Consider the following 21,859-nt stretch of genomic DNA (forward strand, 5'->3'; position numbering starts at 1 on the left):
GGGGATATCTGGGGCCATAGGGGGATATGTGGGGCCATATGGGGCCATAGGGGGATATGTGGGGCCATAGGGGGATATGTGGGGCCATAGGGACATGTGGGGATATCTGGGGCCATATGGGGCCATGGGGCAATATGGGGCCATAGGGGGATATCTGGGGCCATATGGGGCCATAGGGCAATATGGGGCCATAGGGGGATATGTTGGGCCATAGTGGGATATGTGGGACCATAGTGGGATATGTGGGGCCATAGTGGGATATGTGGGGCCATAGTGGGATATCTGGGGCCATATGGGAGCATACGGGGACAAATGGGGACCCCGTGGGGACGAGGAGGTGCCACCTGGGGGCAGATGTGGGTCCATATGGGGACACTTATGGGGGCTGTGGGGTGTGTTGGGGTCTGACCTTCGGCCACGTTGACGCCGAAGGGGCTGAGTGGGATCTGGGCTCCGGCGAAGGTGACGGCGACGCGGTGCAGGCCGGGCTGCGTGGGCCGGTAGGAGCAGCGGAAGGTGCTGTCACCGCGAGCCTCCAGCGTCACCTCCACCGTGTCACGGCGACCCAACGGGTCCTCCAGAACCACACCAACGTCACCGGAACCTGCGCCTGCAGCAGCAACAGGGTACGAGTGCGGCAACAACAACGGCAACAGCGGGCAACAAGGGTGGCAACAACAATGGCGACAATAGATGGCAACACCAATGGCAACAGCGGGCACCAAGGGTGGCAACAACAATAGCACCAATAGATGGCGCCACCAATGGCAACAACAACGGGCACCAAGGATGGCACCAATGGGTGGCACCAATAGATGGCACCACCAATGGCAACAACGGCAACAATGGGCACCAAGGATGGCAACAACAACGGCAACAATAGATGGCAACACCAATGGCAACAACGGGCACCAAGGGTGGCAACAACAATGGCAACAATGGGTGGCACCACCAATGGCAACAACAATGGCACCAATAGATGGCGCCACCAATGGCAACAACAACGGCAACAACAGGCACCAGTGATGGCACCAATGATGGCACCACCAATGGCAACAATGGTAACAATGGGCACCAAGGATGGTAACACCAATGGCAACAACAACGGGCACCAATGATGGCAACAACAGCAACAACAGGCACCAATGATGGCACCAATGGGTGGCACCAGCAATGGCAACAACAGCAGCAACAACAGGGGCACCAATGGATGACACCAATGATGGCACCACCAATGGCAACAACGATGGCAACAATGGGCACCAATGATGACACCAATGGGTGGCACCAACAGATGGCACCACCAATGGCAACAACAACAGGGCACCAAGTGTGTCAACACCAATGGCAACAACGGCAACAACGGGCACCAAGGATGGCACCATTGGGTGGCACCAGCAATGGCACCAACAGTAACAGTGGGCACCAATGATGGCACCACCAATGGCAACAACGGCACCAATGGGCACCAATGATGGCACCAATGGATGACACTAATAGGTGGCACCACCAATGGCAACAACGGGCACCAATGATGGCAACAATGGGTGGCACCACCAATGGCACCAATGGCAGCAACAATGGGGCACCACTGGATGACACTAATAGGTGGCACCAGCAATGGCAACAACGGCGGGGCACCAAGTGTGGCACCTCCAATGGCAACAATGATGGCAACAACGGGCACCAATGATGGCACCAATGGGTGGCACCACCAATGGCAAGGGTCACCCAGTGCCAGCACCCAGTGACACCCAGTGCCACCACCAGCACCTCCCAGTGCCACCACCCGGGGCCATCCAGTGCCACAACCCAGGGCCACCCAGTGCCAGCACCCTGTGTCACCCAATGCCACCACCAAGACACTGCTCTGGTGCCACTCAGTGCCACCCAGTGCCACCACCAGCACCTCCCAGTGCCACCACCCGGGGCCACCCAGTGCCAGCAACCGGGGCCACGACTGGGACACTGCTCTGGTGCCACCCAGTGCCACCCAGTGCCACCACCAGCACCTCCCAGTGCCACAACCCGGGGCCACCCAGTGCCAGCACCCAGTGTCACGACTGGGACACTGCTCTGGTGCCACCCAGTGCCACCCAGTGCCACCCCCAGCATCTCCCAGTGCCACCACCTGGGGTCACCCAGTGCCACCACCCATTGTCACCATGAGGACACTGCCCTACTGCCACCCAGTGCCAACACCAGCATCTACCAGTGCCACCACCTGGGATCACCCAGTGCCAGCACCCCGTGTCACCCAATGCCACCACTGGGACACTGCTCTGATGCCACCCAGTGCCACCCAGTGCCTCCACCAGCACCTCCCAGTGCCACCACCCGGGGCCACCCAGTGCCAGCAACCAGTGCCACGACTGGGACACTGCTCTGGTGCCACCCAGTGCCACCCAGTGCCACCCCCAGCATCTCCCAGTGCCACCACCCGGGGTCACCCAGTGCCAGCACCCAGTGACACCCAGTGCCACGACTGGGACACTGCTCTGGTGCCACCCAGTGCCACCCAGTGCCACCCCCAGCATCTCCCAGTGCCACCACCCAGGGCCACCCAGTGCCAGCACCCAGTGTCACCCAATGCCACCACTGGGACACTGCTCTGATGCCACCCAGTGCCACCCAGTGCCACCACCAGCATCTACCAGTGCCACCACCTGGGATCACCCAGTGCCAGCACCCAGTGACACCCAGTGCCACCACCGGGACACTGCTCTGGTGCCACCCAGTGCCACCCAGTGCCACCACCAGCATCTACCAGTGCCACCACCTGGGGTCACCCAGTGCCAGCACCCAGTGACACCCAATGCCACCACTGGGACACTGCTCTGGTGTCACCCAGTGCCACCCAGTGCCAACACCAGCATCTACCAGTGCCACCACCTGTGGTCACCCAGTGCCAGCACCCAGTGTCACCCAATGCCACCACTGGGACACTGCTCTGGTGCCACCCAGTGCCACCCAGTGCCACCCCCAGCATCTCCCAGTGCCACCACCCGGGGTCACCCAGTGCCACAACCCAGGGCCACCCAGTGCCAGCACCCAGTGACACCCAGTGCCACCACTGGGACACTGCTCTGGTGCCACCCAGTGCCACCCAGTGCCACCACCCGCATCTACCAGTGCCACCACCCGGGGTCACCCAGTGCCAGCACCCAGTGACACCCAATGCCACCACCAGGACACTGCTCTGGTGCCACCCAGTGCCACCCAGTGCCACCCCCAGCATCTCCCAGTGCCACCACCCGGGGTCACCCAGTGCCAGCACCCTGTGTCACCCAATGCCACCACTGGGACACTGCTCTGGTGCCACCCAGTGCCACCCAGTGCATCCACCAGCACCTCCCAGTGCCACCACCCGGGGTCACCCAGTGCCACCACCCGGGGTCACCCAGTGCCAGCACCCCGTGTCACCCAATGCCAGCACCAGGACACTGCTCTGGTGCCACCCAGTGCCACCCAGTGCCACCACCAGCATCTACCAGTGCCACCACCCGGGGTCACCCAGTGCCAGCACCCAGTGACACCCAGTGCCACGACTGGGACACTGCTCTGATGCCACCCAGTGCCACCCAGTGCCACCACCAGCACCTCCCAGTGCCACCACCCGGGGCCATCCAGTGCCACAACCCAGGGCCACCCAGTGCCAGCACCCAGTGTCACCCAATGCCACCACTGGGACACTGCTCTGGTGCCACCCAGTGCCACCCAGTGCCACCACCAGCATCTACCAGTGCCACCACCTGGGATCACCCAGTGCCAGCACCCCGTGTCACCCAATGCCAGCAGCAGGACACTGCTCTGGTGCCACCCAGTGCCACCCAGTGCCTCCACCAGCACCTCCCAGTGCCACCACCCGGGGTCACCCAGTGCCAGCACCCAGTGACACCCAGTGCCACGACTGGGACACTGCTCTGATGCCACCCAGTGCCACCCAGTGCCACCACCAGCATCTACCAGTGCCACCACCCGGGATCACCCAGTGCCACAACCCAGGGCCACCCAGTGCCAGCACCCAGTGTCACCCAATGCCACCACTGGGACACTGCTCTGGTGCCACCCAGTGCCACCCAGTGCCACCACCCGCATCTACCAGTGCCACCACCCGGGATCACCCAGTGCCAGCACCCAGTGCCACCCAGTGCCACCACCAGGACACTGCTCTGGTGCCACCCAGTGCCACCCAGTGCCACCACCAGCACCTCCCAGTGCCACCACCCAGGGCCACCCAGTGCCACAACCCAGGGCCACCCAGTGCCAGCACCCAGTGACACCCAATGCCACCACCAGGACACTGCTCTGGTGCCACCCAGTGCCACCCAGTGCCACCACCAGCACCTCCCAGTGCCACCACCTGGGATCACCCAGTGCCAGCACCCAGTGACACCCAATGCCAGCACCAGGACACTGCTCTGGTGCCACCCAGTGCCACCCAGTGCCACCACCAGCATCTACCAGTGCCACCACCTGGGGTCACCCAGTGCCAGCACCCAGTGACACCCAGTGCCAGCACTGGGACACTGCTCTGGTGCCACCCAGTGCCACCCAGTGTCACCCCCAGCATCTACCAGTGCCACCACCTGGGATCACCCAGTGCCAGCACCCTGTGTCACCCAATGCCAGCACCAGGACACTGCTCTGGTGCCACCCAGTGCCACCCAGTGCCACCCCCAGCATCTCCCAGTGCCACCACCCGGGGCCACCCAGTGCCAGCACCCAGTGTCACCCAATGCCACCACTGGGACACTGCTCTGGTGCCACCCAGTGCCACCACCAGCATCTCCTAGTGCCACCACCTGGGGTCACCCAGTGCCAGCACCCATTGTCACCATGAGGACACTGCCCTACTGTCACCCAGTGCCACCACCAGCATCTCCCGGTGCCACCACCTGTGGTCACCCAGTGCCAGCACCCAGTGTCACCCAATGCCACCACTGGGACACTGCTCTGGTGCCACCCAGTGCCACCCAGTGCCACCACCAGCATCTCCCAGTGCCACCACCCGGGGTCACCCAGTGCCAGCACCCAGTGACACCCAGTGCCACGACTGGGACACTGCTCTGGTGTCACCCATTGCCACCCAGTGCCAACACCAGCACCTCCCAGTGCCACCACCCGGGGCCACCCAGTGCCAGCAACCGGGGCCACGACTGGGACACTGCTCTGGTGTCACCCAGTGCCACCCAGTGCCACCCCCAGCATCTCCCAGTGCCACCACCCGGGGTCACCCAGTGCCAGCACCCAGTGACACCCAGTGCCTCCACCAGCACCTCCCAGTGCCACCACCCGGGGCCACCCAGTGCCACAACCCAGGGCCACCCAGTGCCAGCACCCTGTGTCACCCAATGCCACCACTGGGACACTGCTCTGGTGCCACCCAGTGCCACCCAGTGCCACCACCCGCATCTACCAGTGCCACCACCCGGGATCACCCAGTGCCAGCACCCAGTGCCACCCAGTGCCACCACCGGGACACTGCTCTGGTGTCACCCATTGCCACCCAGGGTCAACGCCCAGCACCCTCCATTGCCACCCAGCCCCCCCAGAGCCCCCATCGTTGCCCACCTGCGGTGTAGATGTCGAAGTAGGTTGGCTTGTTGGCCACATTGCCGCTGGGTTCGATGCCGGGGCCTCGTGCCGACACTTTGCTGGCGTCACCGAGCGCCATCCCAACCTGCACCGCAAATGGGCTGCCCGGGATGTTCTGACCCCCAAACAGAACCGTCACCTGCAGCACGGAAACACAGCATCAGTCACAACAATAGGGAACCATGGCATCATCACACCAATAGGGAACCACAGCATCAGTCACACCAATAGGGAACCATGTCATCAATCACAGCAACAGGAACCACATCAACACAACAACAGGAACCACGGCATCAATCACAACGATAAGGGAACCACGGCATCAATCACACCAATAGGAACCACGGCATCAATCACAGCAATAGGAACCACGGCATCAATCACACCAATAGGAACCACGGCATCAATCACAGCAATAGGAACCACGGCATCAATCACACCAATAGGAACCACGGAATCAATCACAGCAATAGGAACCACGGCATCAATCACAGCAATAGGAACCACGGCATCAATCACAGCAACAGGAACCACGGCATCAATCACAGCAATAGGAACCACGGCATCAATCACACCAATAGGAACCACGGCATCAATCACACCAACCACGGCATCAATCACAGCAATAGGAACCACGGCATCAATCACAGCAATAGGAACCACGGCATCAATCACACCAACCACGGCATCAATCACAGCAATAGGAACCACGGCATCAATCACAGCAATAGGAACCACGGCATCAATCACACCAATAGGAACCACGGCATCAATCACAGCAATAGGAACCACAGCATCAATCACAGCAATAGGAACCACGGCATCAATCACAGCAATAGGAACCACGGCATCAATCACATCAACCACGGCATCAATCACAGCAATAGGAACCACGGCATCAATCACAGCAATAGGAACCACGGCATCAATCACATCAACCACGGCATCAATCACAGCAATAGGAACCACGGCATCAATCACAGCAATAGGAACCACGGCATCAATGACACCAACCACGGCATCAATCACAGCAATAGGAACCACGGCATCAATCACAGCAATAGGAACCACGGCATCAATCACAGCAATAGGAACCACGGCATCAATCACACCAATAGGAACCACATCAATACACCAATAGGAACCACGGCATCAATCACAGCAATAGGAACCACGGCATCAATCACAGCAATAGGAACCACGGCATCAATCACAGGAACCACGGCATCAATCACAGCAATAGGAACCACGGCATCAATCACAGCAATAGGAACCACGGCATCAATCACAGCAACAGGAACCACGGCATCAATCACAGCAATAGGAACCACGGCATCAATCACACCAATAGGAACCACGGCATCAATCACACCAACCACGGCATCAATCACAGCAATAGGAACCACGGCATCAATCACAGCAATAGGAACCACGGCATCAATCACACCAACCACGGCATCAATCACAGCAATAGGAACCACGGCATCAATCACAGCAATAGGAACCACGGCATCAATCACACCAATAGGAACCACGGCATCAATCACAGCAATAGGAACCACAGCATCAATCACAGCAATAGGAACCACGGCATCAATCACAGCAATAGGAACCACGGCATCAATCACATCAACCACGGCATCAATCACAGCAATAGGAACCACGGCATCAATCACAGCAATAGGAACCACGGCATCAATCACAGCAATAGGAACCACGGCATCAATCACACCAATAGGAACCACGGCATCAATCACAGCAATAGGAACCACGGCATCAATCACAGCAATAGGAACCACAGCATCAATCACAGCAATAGGAACCACGGCATCAATCACAGCAATAGGAACCACGGCATCAATCACAGCAATAGGAACCACAGCATCAATCACAGCAATAGGAACCACGGCATCAATCACAGCAATAGGAACCACGGCATCAATCACATCAACCACGGCATCAATCACAGCAATAGGAACCACGGCATCAATCACAGCAATAGGAACCACGGCATCAATCACAGCAATAGGAACCACGGCATCAATCACAGCAATAGGAACCACGGCATCAATGACACCAACCACGGCATCAATCACAGCAATAGGAACCACGGCATCAATCACAGCAATAGGAACCACGGCATCAATCACAGCAATAGGAACCACGGCATCAATCACACCAATAGGAACCACATCAATACACCAATAGGAACCACGGCATCAATCACAGCAATAGGAACCACGGCATCAATCACAGCAATAGGAACCACGGCATCAATCACAGGAACCACGGCATCAATCACAGCAATAGGAACCACGGCATCAATCACACCAATAGGAACCACGGCATCAATCACAGCAATAGGAACCACGGCATCAATCACAGCAATAGGAACCACGGCATCAATCACAGCAACAGGAACCACGGCATCAATCACAGCAATAGGAACCACGGCATCAATCACACCAATAGGAACCACGGCATCAATCACACCAATAGGAACCACGGCATCAATCACAGCAATAGGAACCACGGCATCAATCACACCAATAGGAACCACGGCATCAATCACTGCAATAGGAACCACGGCATCAATCACACCAACCACGGCATCAATCACAGCAATAGGAACCACGGCATCAATCACAGCAATAGGAACCACGGCATCAATCACACCAACCACGGCATCAATCACAGCAATAGGAACCACGGCATCAATCACAGCAATAGGAACCACGGCATCAATCACAGCAATAGGAACCACGGCATCAATCACATCAACCACGGCATCAATCACAGCAATAGGAACCACGGCATCAATCACAGCAATAGGAACCACGGCATCAATCACAGCAATAGGAACCACGGCATCAATCACACCAATAGGAACCACGGCATCAATCACAGCAATAGGAACCACGGCATCAATCACAGCAATAGGAACCACAGCATCAATCACAGCAATAGGAACCACGGCATCAATCACAGCAATAGGAACCACGGCATCAATCACATCAACCACGGCATCAATCACAGCAATAGGAACCACGGCATCAATCACAGCAATAGGAACCACGGCATCAATCACAGCAATAGGAACCACGGCATCAATCACACCAATAGGAACCACGGCATCAATCACAGCAATAGGAACCACGGCATCAATCACAGCAATAGGAACCACAGCATCAATCACAGCAATAGGAACCACGGCATCAATCACAGCAATAGGAACCACGGCATCAATCACAGCAATAGGAACCACAGCATCAATCACAGCAATAGGAACCACGGCATCAATCACAGCAATAGGAACCACGGCATCAATCACATCAACCACGGCATCAATCACAGCAATAGGAACCACGGCATCAATCACAGCAATAGGAACCACGGCATCAATGACACCAACCACGGCATCAATCACAGCAATAGGAACCACGGCATCAATCACAGCAATAGGAACCACGGCATCAATCACAGCAATAGGAACCACGGCATCAATCACACCAATAGGAACCACGGCATCAATCACAGCAATAGGAACCACGGCATCAATCACAGGAACCACGGCATCAATCACAGCAATAGGAACCACGGCATCAATCACAGCAATAGGAACCACGGCATCAATCACAGCAACAGGAACCACGGCATCAATCACAGCAATAGGAACCACGGCATCAATCACAGGAACCACGGCATCAATCACAGCAATAGGAACCACGGCATCAATCACAGCAATAGGAACCACGGCATCAATCACAGGAACCACGGCATCAATCACAGCAATAGGAACCACGGCATCAATCACAGCAATAGGAACCACGGCATCAATCACAGCAACAGGAACCACGGCATCAATCACAGCAATAGGAACCACGGCATCAATCACACCAATAGGAACCACGGCATCAATCACACCAACCACGGCATCAATCACAGCAATAGGAACCACGGCATCAATCACAGCAATAGGAACCACGGCATCAATCACACCAACCACGGCATCAATCACAGCAATAGGAACCACGGCATCAATCACAGCAATAGGAACCACGGCATCAATCACACCAATAGGAACCACGGCATCAATCACAGCAATAGGAACCACAGCATCAATCACAGCAATAGGAACCACGGCATCAATCACAGCAATAGGAACCACGGCATCAATCACATCAACCACGGCATCAATCACAGCAATAGGAACCACGGCATCAATCACAGCAATAGGAACCACGGCATCAATCACAGCAATAGGAACCACGGCATCAATCACACCAATAGGAACCACGGCATCAATCACAGCAATAGGAACCACGGCATCAATCACAGCAATAGGAACCACAGCATCAATCACAGCAATAGGAACCACGGCATCAATCACAGCAATAGGAACCACGGCATCAATCACAGCAATAGGAACCACAGCATCAATCACAGCAATAGGAACCACGGCATCAATCACAGCAATAGGAACCACGGCATCAATCACATCAACCACGGCATCAATCACAGCAATAGGAACCACGGCATCAATCACAGCAATAGGAACCACGGCATCAATCACAGCAATAGGAACCACGGCATCAATCACAGCAATAGGAACCACGGCATCAATGACACCAACCACGGCATCAATCACAGCAATAGGAACCACGGCATCAATCACAGCAATAGGAACCACGGCATCAATCACAGCAATAGGAACCACGGCATCAATCACACCAATAGGAACCACATCAATACACCAATAGGAACCACGGCATCAATCACAGCAATAGGAACCACGGCATCAATCACAGCAATAGGAACCACGGCATCAATCACAGGAACCACGGCATCAATCACAGCAATAGGAACCACGGCATCAATCACACCAATAGGAACCACGGCATCAATCACAGCAATAGGAACCACGGCATCAATCACAGCAATAGGAACCACGGCATCAATCACAGCAACAGGAACCACGGCATCAATCACAGCAATAGGAACCACGGCATCAATCACACCAATAGGAACCACGGCATCAATCACACCAATAGGAACCACGGCATCAATCACAGCAATAGGAACCACGGCATCAATCACAGCAATAGGAACCACGGCATCAATCACAGCAATAGGAACCACGGCATCAATCACAGCAACAGGAACCACAGCATCAATCACAGCAATAGGAACCACGGCATCAATCACACCAATAGGAACCACAGCATCAATCACAGCAACAGGAACCACGGCATCAATCACAGCAATAGGAACCACGGCATCAATCACAGCAATAGGAACCACAGCATCAATCACACCAACAGGAACCACGGCATCAATCACAGCAATAGGAACCACGGCATCAATCACACCAATAGGAACCACAGCATCAATCACACCAACAGGAACCACGGCATCAATCACAGCAACAGGAACCACGGCATCAATCACAGCAATAGGAACCACGGCATCAATCACAGCAATAGGAACCACGGCATCAATCACAGCAATAGGAACCACGGCCTCAATCACAGCAATAGGAACCACGGCATCAATCACAGCAATAGGAACCACGGCATCAATCACAGCAATAGGAACCACGGCATCAATCACACCAATAGGAACCACGGCATCAATCACACCAATAGGAACCACGGCATCAATCACACCAACAGGAACCACGGCATCAATCACACCAACAGGAACCACGGCATCAATCACAGCAATAGGAACCACGGCATCAATCACAGCAACAGGAACCACAGCATCAATCACAGCAATAGGAACCACGGCATCAATCACAGCAATAGGAACCACGGCATCAATCACAGCAACCACGGCATCAATCACAGCAATAGGAACCACGGCATCAATCACACCAATAGGAACCACGGCATCAATCACACCAATAGGAACCACGGCATCAATCACAGCAATAGGAACCACGGCATCAGTCACAGCAATAGGGAACCATGGCATCATCACAGCAACAGGAAACAGATCAACACACCAATAGGGAACCACGGCATCATCACAGCAACAGGAACCACATCAACAGGAACCACGGCATCAATCACAATGACAGGAACCACAGCAATACACCAACAGGAACCACATCAACACACCAATAGGAACCACAGCATCAATCACGGCAAAAGGAACCACGGCATCAATCACAGCAATAGGAACCACGGCATCAATCACACCAATAGGAACCACGGCATCAATGACACCAATAGGAACCACGGCATCAATCACAGCAATAGGAACCACGGCATCAATCACAGCAATAGGAACCACGGCATCAATGACACCAATAGGAACCACGGCATCAATCACAGCAATAGGAACCACGGCATCAATCACACCAATAGGAAACATGGCATCAATCACAGCAATAGGAACCACATCAACACACCAATAGGAACCACGGCATCAATCACAGCAATAGGAACCACATCAACACACCAATAGGAAACACGGCATCAATCACAGCAATAGGAACCACGGCATCAATCACACCAACAGGAACCACGGCATCAATCACAGCAACCACGGCATCAATCACAGCAACAGGAACCACAGCATCAATCACAGCAATAGGAACCACGGCATCAATCACAGCAATAGGAACCACGGCATCAATCACAGCAACAGGAACCACGGCATCAATCACAGCAATAGGAACCACGGCATCAATCACAGCAATAGGAACCACGGCATCAATCACAGCAACAGGAACCACGGCATCAATCACACCAATAGGAACCACATCAATACACCAACAGGAACCACATCAACACACCAATAGGAACCACGGCATCAATCACACCAACAGGAACCACAGCATCAATCACAGCAATAGGAAACACATCAATCACACCAACAGGAATCACATCAACACATCAATAGGAACCACAGCATCAATCACAGCAATAGGAACCACGGCATCAATCACAGCAATAGGAACCACGGCATCAATCACAGCAACCACGGCATCAATCACAGCAATAGGAACCACAGCATCAATCACACCAATAGGAACCACGGCATCAATCACAGCAATAGGAACCACGGCATCAATCACACCAATAGGAACCACGGCATCAATCACAGCAATAGGAACCACGGCATCAATCACAGCAATAGGAACCACGGCATCAATCACAGCAACAGGAACCACGGCATCAATCACAGCAATAGGAACCACGGCATCAATCACACCAATAGGAACCACGGCATCAATCACACCAATAGGAACCACGGCATCAATCACAGCAATAGGAACCACGGCATCAATCACAGCAATAGGAACCACGGCATCAATCACAGCAATAGGAACCACGGCATCAATCACAGCAACAGGAACCACAGCATCAATCACAGCAATAGGAACCACGGCATCAATCACACCAATAGGAACCACAGCATCAATCACAGCAACAGGAACCACGGCATCAATCACAGCAATAGGAACCACGGCATCAATCACACCAATAGGAACCACAGCATCAATCACACCAACAGGAACCACGGCATCAATCACAGCAATAGGAACCACGGCATCAATCACACCAATAGGAACCACAGCATCAATCACACCAACAGGAACCACGGCATCAATCACAGCAACAGGAACCACGGCATCAATCACAGCAATAGGAACCACGGCCTCAATCACAGCAATAGGAACCACGGCATCAATCACACCAATAGGAACCACAGCATCAATCACACCAACAGGAACCACGGCATCAATCACAGCAACAGGAACCACGGCATCAATCACAGCAATAGGAACCACGGCATCAATCACAGCAATAGGAACCATGGCATCAATCACACCAATAGGAACCACGGCATCAATCACACCAATAGGAACCACAGCATCAATCACAGCAATAGGAACCACGGCATCAATCACACCAATAGGAACCACAGCATCAATCACAGCAATAGGAACCACGGCATCAATCACAGCAACAGGAACCACGGCATCAATCACAGCAATAGGAACCACGGCATCAATCACAGCAATAGGAACCACGGCATCAATCACAGCAACAGGAACCACAGCATCAATCACAGCAATAGGAACCACGGCATCAATCACAGCAATAGGAACCACGGCATCAATCACAGCAACCACGGCATCAATCACAGCAATAGGAACCACGGCATCAATCACACCAATAGGAACCACGGCATCAATCACACCAATAGGAACCACGGCATCAATCACAGCAATAGGAACCACGGCATCAGTCACAGCAATAGGGAACCATGGCATCATCACAGCAACAGGAAACAGATCAACACACCAATAGGGAACCACGGCATCATCACAGCAACAGGAACCACATCAACAGGAACCACGGCATCAATCACAATGACAGGAACCACAGCAATACACCAACAGGAACCACATCAACACACCAATAGGAACCACAGCATCAATCACGGCAAAAGGAACCACGGCATCAATCACAGCAATAGGAACCACGGCATCAATCACACCAATAGGAACCACGGCATCAATGACACCAATAGGAACCACGGCATCAATCACAGCAATAGGAACCACGGCATCAATCACACCAATAGGAAACATGGCATCAATCACAGCAATAGGAACCACATCAACACACCAATAGGAACCACGGCATCAATCACAGCAATAGGAACCACATCAACACACCAATAGGAAACACGGCATCAATCACAGCAATAGGAACCACGGCATCAATCACACCAACAGGAACCACGGCATCAATCACAGCAATAGGAACCACGGCATCAATCACACCAACAGGAACCACGGCATCAATCACAGCAACCACGGCATCAATCACAGCAACAGGAACCACAGCATCAATCACAGCAATAGGAACCACGGCATCAATCACAGCAATAGGAACCACGGCATCAATCACAGCAACAGGAACCACGGCATCAATCACAGCAATAGGAAACACATCAATCACAGCAATAGGAACCACGGCATCAATCACACCAACAGGAACCACAGCATCAATCACAGCAATAGGAAACACATCAATCACACCAACAGGAATCACATCAACACACCAATAGGAACCACAGCATCAATCACAGCAATAGGAACCACGGCATCAATCACAGCAATAGGAACCACGGCATCAATCACAGCAATAGGAACCACGGCATCAATCACACCAATAGGAACCACGGCATCAATCACAGCAATAGGAACCACGGCATCAATCACACCAATAGGAACCACATCAACACACCAATAGGAACCACGGCATCAATAACAGCAATAGGAACCACGGCATCAATCACAGCAATAGGAACCACGGCATCAATCACACCAATAGGAAACATGGCATCAATCACAGCAATAGGAACCACGGCATCAATCACAGCAATAGGAACCACGGCATCAATCACAGCAATAGGAACCACGGCATCAATCACAGCAATAGGAACCACGGCATCAATCACAGCAATAGGAACCACGGCATCAATCACTGCAATAGGAACCACGGCATCAATCACAGCAATAGGAACCACGGCATCAATCACACCAATAGGAACCACGGCATCAATCACAGCAATAGGAACCACGGCATCAATCACTGCAATAGGAACCACGGCATCAATCACAGCAATAGGAACCACGGCATCAATCACTGCAATAGGAACCACGGCATCAATCACAGCAATAGGAACCACGGCATCAATCACACCAACAGGAACCACGGCATCAATCACAGCAATAGGAACCACGGCATCAATCACACCAATAGGAACCATGGCATCAATCACAGCAATAGGAACCACAGCATCAATCACACCAACCACAGCATCAATCACAGGAACCACAGCATCAATCACAGCAACAGGAACCACGGCATCAATCACAGCAATAGGAACCACGGCATCAATCACAGCAATAGGAACCACGGCATCAATCACACCAATAGGAACCACGGCATCAATCACAGCAATAGGAACCACGGCATCAATCACAGCAATAGGAACCACGGCATCAATCACTGCAATAGGAACCACGGCATCAATCACAGCAATAGGAACCACGGCATCAATCACACCAATAGGAACCACGGCATCAATCACAGCAATAGGAACCACGGCATCAATCACTGCAATAGGAACCACGGCATCAATCACAGCAATAGGAACCACGGCATCAATCACAGCAATAGGAACCACGGCATCAATCACAGCAATAGGAACCACGGCATCAATCACACCAATAGGAACCACGGCATCAATCACAGCAATAGGAACCACGGCATCAATCACAGCAATAGGAACCACGGCATCAATCACAGCAATAGGAACCACGGCATCAATCACTGCAATAGGAACCACGGCATCAATCACAGCAATAGGAACCACGGCATCAATCACAGCAACAGGAACCACGGCATCAATCACAGCAATAGGAACCACGGCATCAATCACACCAATAGGAACCACGGCATCAATCACACCAATAGGAACCACGGCATCAATCACAGCAATAGGAACCACGGCATCAATCACAGCAATAGGAACCACGGCATCAATCACAGCAATAGGAACCACGGCATCAATCACAGCAATAGGAACCACGGCATCAATCACACCAACAGGAACCACGGCATCAATCACAGCAATAGGAACCACGGCATCAATCACAGCAACAGGAACCACGGCATCAATCACAGCAACCACGGCATCAATCACAGCAATAGGAACCACGGCATCAATCACAGCAATAGGAACCATGGCATCAATCACACCAATAGGAACCACGGCATCAATCACAGCAATAGGAACCACGGCATCAATCACAGCAATAGGAACCACGGCATCAATCACAGCAATAGGAACCACATCAATCACAGCAATAGGAACCACGGCATCAATCACAGCAATAGGAACCACATCAACACACCAATAGGAACCACGGCATCAATCACACCAATAGGAACCACATCAATCACAGCAATAGGAACCACGGCATCAATCACAGCAATAGGAACCACGGCATCAATCACAGCAATAGGAACCACGGCATCAATCACAGCAATAGGAACCACGGCATCAATCACACCAATAGGAACCACGGCATCAATCACAGCAATAGGAACCACGGCATCAATCACAGCAATAGGAACCACGGCATCAATCACACCAATAGGAACCACGGCATCAATCACACCAATAGGAACCACAGCATCAATCACAGCAACAGGAACCACGGCATCAATCACACCAATAGGAACCACGGCATCAATCACACCAATAGGAACCACGGCATCAATCACAGCAATAGGAACCACGGCATCAATCACACCAATAGGAACCACATCAACACACCAATAGGAACCACGGCATCAATCACAGCAATAGGAACCACGGCATCAATCACACCAATAGGAACCACGGCATCAATCACAGCAATAGGAACCACGGCATCAACACACCAATAGGAACCACATCAACACACCAATAGGAACCACGGCATCAATCACAGCAATAGGAACCACGGCATCAATCACACCAATAGGAACCACGGCATCAATCACAGCAATAGGAACCACGGCATCAATCACAGCAATAGGAACCACGGCATCAATCACAGCAACCACGGCATCAATCACAGCAATAGGAACCACGGCATCAATCACAGCAATAGGAACCACGGCATCAATCACAGCAACCACGGCATCAATCACAGCAATAGGAACCACGGCATCAATCACAGCAATAGGAACCACGGCATCAATCACAGCAATAGGAACCACATCAACACACCAATAGGAACCACGGCATCAATCACACCAATAGGAACCACATCAATCACAGCAATAGGAACCACGGCATCAATCACAGCAATAGGAACCACGGCATCAATCACAGCAATAGGAACCACATCAACACACCAATAGGAACCACGGCATCAATCACACCAATAGGAACCACGGCATCAATCACAGCAATAGGAACCACGGCATCAATCACAGCAATAGGAACCACGGCATCAATCACAGCAATAGGAACCACGGCATCAATCACAGCAATAGGAACCACATCAATCACACCAATAGGAACCACGGCATCAATCACAGCAATAGGAACCACGGCATCAATCACAGCAACCACGGCATCAATCACAGCAATAGGAACCACGGCATCAATCACAGCAATAGGAACCACGGCATCAATCACACCAATAGGAACCACGGCATCAATCACACCAATAGGAACCACGGCATCAATCACAGCAATAGGAACCACGGCATCAATCACAGCAATAGGAACCACGGCATCAATCACAGCAATAGGAACCACATCAACACACCAATAGGAACCACGGCATCAATCACACCAATAGGAACCACATCAATCACAGCAATAGGAACCACGGCATCAATCACAGCAATAGGAATCACGGCATCAATCACAGCAATAGGAACCACATCAACACACCAATAGGAACCACATCAATCACAGCAATAGGAACCACGGCATCAATCACAGCAATAGGAACCACGGCATCAATCACACCAATAGGAACCACGGCATCAATCACAGCAATAGGAACCACGGCATCAATCACAGCAACCACGGCATCAATCACAGCAATAGGAACCACGGCATCAATCACAGCAATAGGAACCACGGCATCAATCACAGCAACCACGGCATCAATCACAGCAATAGGAACCACGGCATCAATCACAGCAATAGGAACCACGGCATCAATCACACCAATAGGAACCACGGCATCAATCACAGCAATAGGAACCACGGCATCAATCACAGCAACCACGGCATCAATCACAGCAATAGGAACCACGGCATCAATCACAGCAATAGGAACCACGGCATCAATCACAGCAATAGGAACCACATCAACACACCAATAGGAACCACGGCATCAATCACACCAATAGGAACCACATCAATCACAGCAATAGGAACCACGGCATCAATCACAGCAATAGGAACCACGGCATCAATCACAGCAATAGGAACCACATCAACACACCAATAGGAACCACGGCATCAATCACACCAATAGGAACCACGGCATCAATCACAGCAATAGGAACCACGGCATCAATCACAGCAATAGGAACCACGGCATCAATCACAGCAATAGGAACCACATCAATCACACCAATAGGAACCACGGCATCAATCACAGCAATAGGAACCACGGCATCAATCACAGCAACCACGGCATCAATCACAGCAATAGGAACCACGGCATCAATCACAGCAATAGGAACCACGGCATCAATCACACCAATAGGAACCACGGCATCAATCACACCAATAGGAACCACGGCATCAATCACAGCAATAGGAACCACGGCATCAATCACAGCAATAGGAACCACGGCATCAATCACAGCAATAGGAACCACATCAACACACCAATAGGAACCACGGCATCAATCACACCAATAGGAACCACATCAATCACAGCAATAGGAACCACGGCATCAATCACAGCAATAGGAACCACGGCATCAATCACAGCAATAGGAACCACATCAACACACCAATAGGAACCACGGCATCAATCACACCAATAGGAACCACGGCATCAATCACAGCAATAGGAACCACGGCATCAATCACAGCAATAGGAACCACGGCATCAATCACAGCAACCACGGCATCAATCACAGCAATAGGAACCACGGCATCAATCACACCAATAGGAACCACGGCATCAATCACAGCAATAGGAACCACGGCATCAATCACACCAATAGGAACCACATCAACACACCAATAGGAACCACGGCATCAATCACATCAACAGGGGGCGCAACACGGGGGGACGGCAGGGGGCGACACGGCACAGGGACACGGTAAAGGGGGACAGCAGCAGGGGGAAAGCAAGGAGATGGTGGGGGGACACGGTAAGGGGACACGGTAAGGGGATGGTGGGTACACGGCACGGGTGGGGACATGGACAGCGGGTGGACAGCAAGGAGATGGTGGGGGGACACAGCAGGGGAACACGGTAAGGGGGGGACACAGATAGCAGGGGGACAGCAAGGAGATGGTGGGGTGACATGGTAAGGGGACACAGCACCGGGGGGACACGGACAGCAGGGGGACAGCATGGAGACACAGGAGGGGGACACGGCAAGGGGACAGCATGGGGACAGCAAAGAGATGGTGGGGGGACACAGTAAGGGGACACAGTAAGGGGACACGGTAAGGGGACACAGCACCAGGGGGACATGGACAGCAGGGGGACAGCATGGAGACACAGCAGGGGGACAGCAGTGGGGGGACAGCAAGGAGATGGTGGGGGGACACAGCATGGGGACAAGACATGGGGAACAGCAGGAGGGGACAACAGGAGGGGGGGACAGTGACACGTAGGGACACTGCAGTGAAATGATGACATACGTGGGGACCCCGCAGTGACACACATGGGGACTTTGCAGTGACACGGTGACACAGGTGGGGACAATAGGGTGACACAGTGACAGCCACGTTGCTGCCACCCACCTTGTGCAGCCCCGCCACTTTGGGGACGTAGGTGACAGAGAACGTCCTCTTCTCGTCCTTATTGGCCACCACCTGGGCCTGGGGGGGAACAGTGAGTCAGAAGGGAACCGATGGGAATCAATGGGAACCAATGGGAACACATGGGAACCAATGGGAATGAATGGGAATCAATGGGAACCCATGGGAACCAATGGGAACCCATGGGAATCAATGGGAACCCGTGGGAACCAATGGGAATCAATGGGAACCCGTGGGAACCAATGGGAATCAATGGGAACCCGTGGGAACCAATGGGAACCAATGGGAATCAATGGGAACCCATGGGAATCAATGGGAATCAATGGGAACCAATGGGAACCCATGGGAACCCATGAGAATCAATGGGAATCAATGGGAACCCATGGGAACCAATGGGAACCAATGGGAACCAATGGGAACCCATGGGAACCAATGGGAACCAATGGGAACCCATGGGAACCAATGGGAACCCATGGGAATCAACGGGAACCAATGGGAACCAATGGGAACGCATGGGAAACAATGGGAACCTATGGGAATCAATGGGAACCCGTGGGAATCAATGGGAACCCATGGGAACCAATGGAAACCCATGGGAATCAATGGGAACCCTATGGGAACCCACAGGACCCAATGGGAACCAATGGGAACCCAATGGGAACCCATGGGAACCAATGGGAATCCATGGGAACCCATGGGAACCAATGGGAACCCATGGGAACCCATGGGAATCAATGGGGACCCATGGGAATCAATGGGAACCAATGGGAACCCTATGGGAACCAATGGGAACCAATGGGAATCAATGGGAACCAATGGGAACCCATGGGAATCAACGGGAACCAATGGGAAACAATGGGAACTCATGGGAAACAATGGGAACCAATGGGAATCAATGGGAACCCATGGGAATCAATGGGAACCCATGGAAACCCATGGGAATCAATGGGAACCAATGGGAACCCATGGGAACCAATGGGAACCCATGGGAACCCATGGGAATCAATGGGAACCCATGGGAACCCATGGGAATCAATGGGAACCAATGGGAATCAATGGGAACCAATGGGAACCAATGGGAACCCATGGGAATCAACGGGAACCAATGGGAAACAATGGGAACGCATGGGAAACAATGGGAACCAATGGGAATCAATGGGGACCCATGGGAATCAATGGGAACCAATGGGAACCCATGGGAATCAACTGGAACCAATGGGAACCCATGGGAATCAACGGGAACCAATGGGAAACAATGGGAACTCATGGGAAACAATGGGAACCAATGGGAATCAATGGGAACCCATGGGAACCAATGGGAACCCATGGGAATCAATGGGAACCCATGGGAACCAATGGGAACCAATGGGAACCCATGGGAATCAACGGGAACCAATGGGAACCCATGGGAATCAACGGGAACCAATGGGAAACAATGGGAACTCATGGGAAACAATGGGAACCAATGGGAATCAATGGGAACCCATGGGAATCAATGGGAACCCATGGGAACCAATGGGAACCAATGGGAATCAATGGGAACCAATGGGAACCCATGGGAATCAATGGGAACCAATGGGAAACAATGGGAACGCATGGGAAACAATGGGAACCAATGGGAATCAATGGGAACCCGTGGGAATCAATGGGAACCCTATGGGAACCCACGGGACCCAATGGGAACCAATGGGAACCCAATGGGAACCCATGA

At 52.8% G+C, this 21,859-nt stretch overlaps 1 protein-coding gene across 1 annotated transcript in view; it reads right to left on the reverse strand.

The window, feature by feature from the left end:
- Window positions 1-344: 344 nt before the first annotated feature.
- The window catches only part of LOC140264702 (filamin-C-like), a gene marked incomplete at its 3' end in the record, with an annotated part of 65,619 nt that continues 44,104 nt past the window's right edge, over window positions 345-21,859 (reverse strand). Inside the window, exons 7-9 of the mRNA XM_072360622.1 lie at window positions 20,131-20,208; window positions 5,575-5,737; window positions 345-610 (exon numbers count right to left, since the gene is read on the reverse strand). Coding sequence (XP_072216723.1) covers window positions 345-610; window positions 5,575-5,737; window positions 20,131-20,208 — 507 coding nt within the window. The remainder of the gene's footprint in view (window positions 611-5,574; window positions 5,738-20,130; window positions 20,209-21,859) is intronic.

Source organism: Excalfactoria chinensis (assembly GCF_039878825.1).
Source record: "Excalfactoria chinensis isolate bCotChi1 chromosome 1 unlocalized genomic scaffold, bCotChi1.hap2 SUPER_1_unloc_1, whole genome shotgun sequence".
Taxonomy (NCBI): domain Eukaryota; kingdom Metazoa; phylum Chordata; class Aves; order Galliformes; family Phasianidae; genus Excalfactoria; species Excalfactoria chinensis.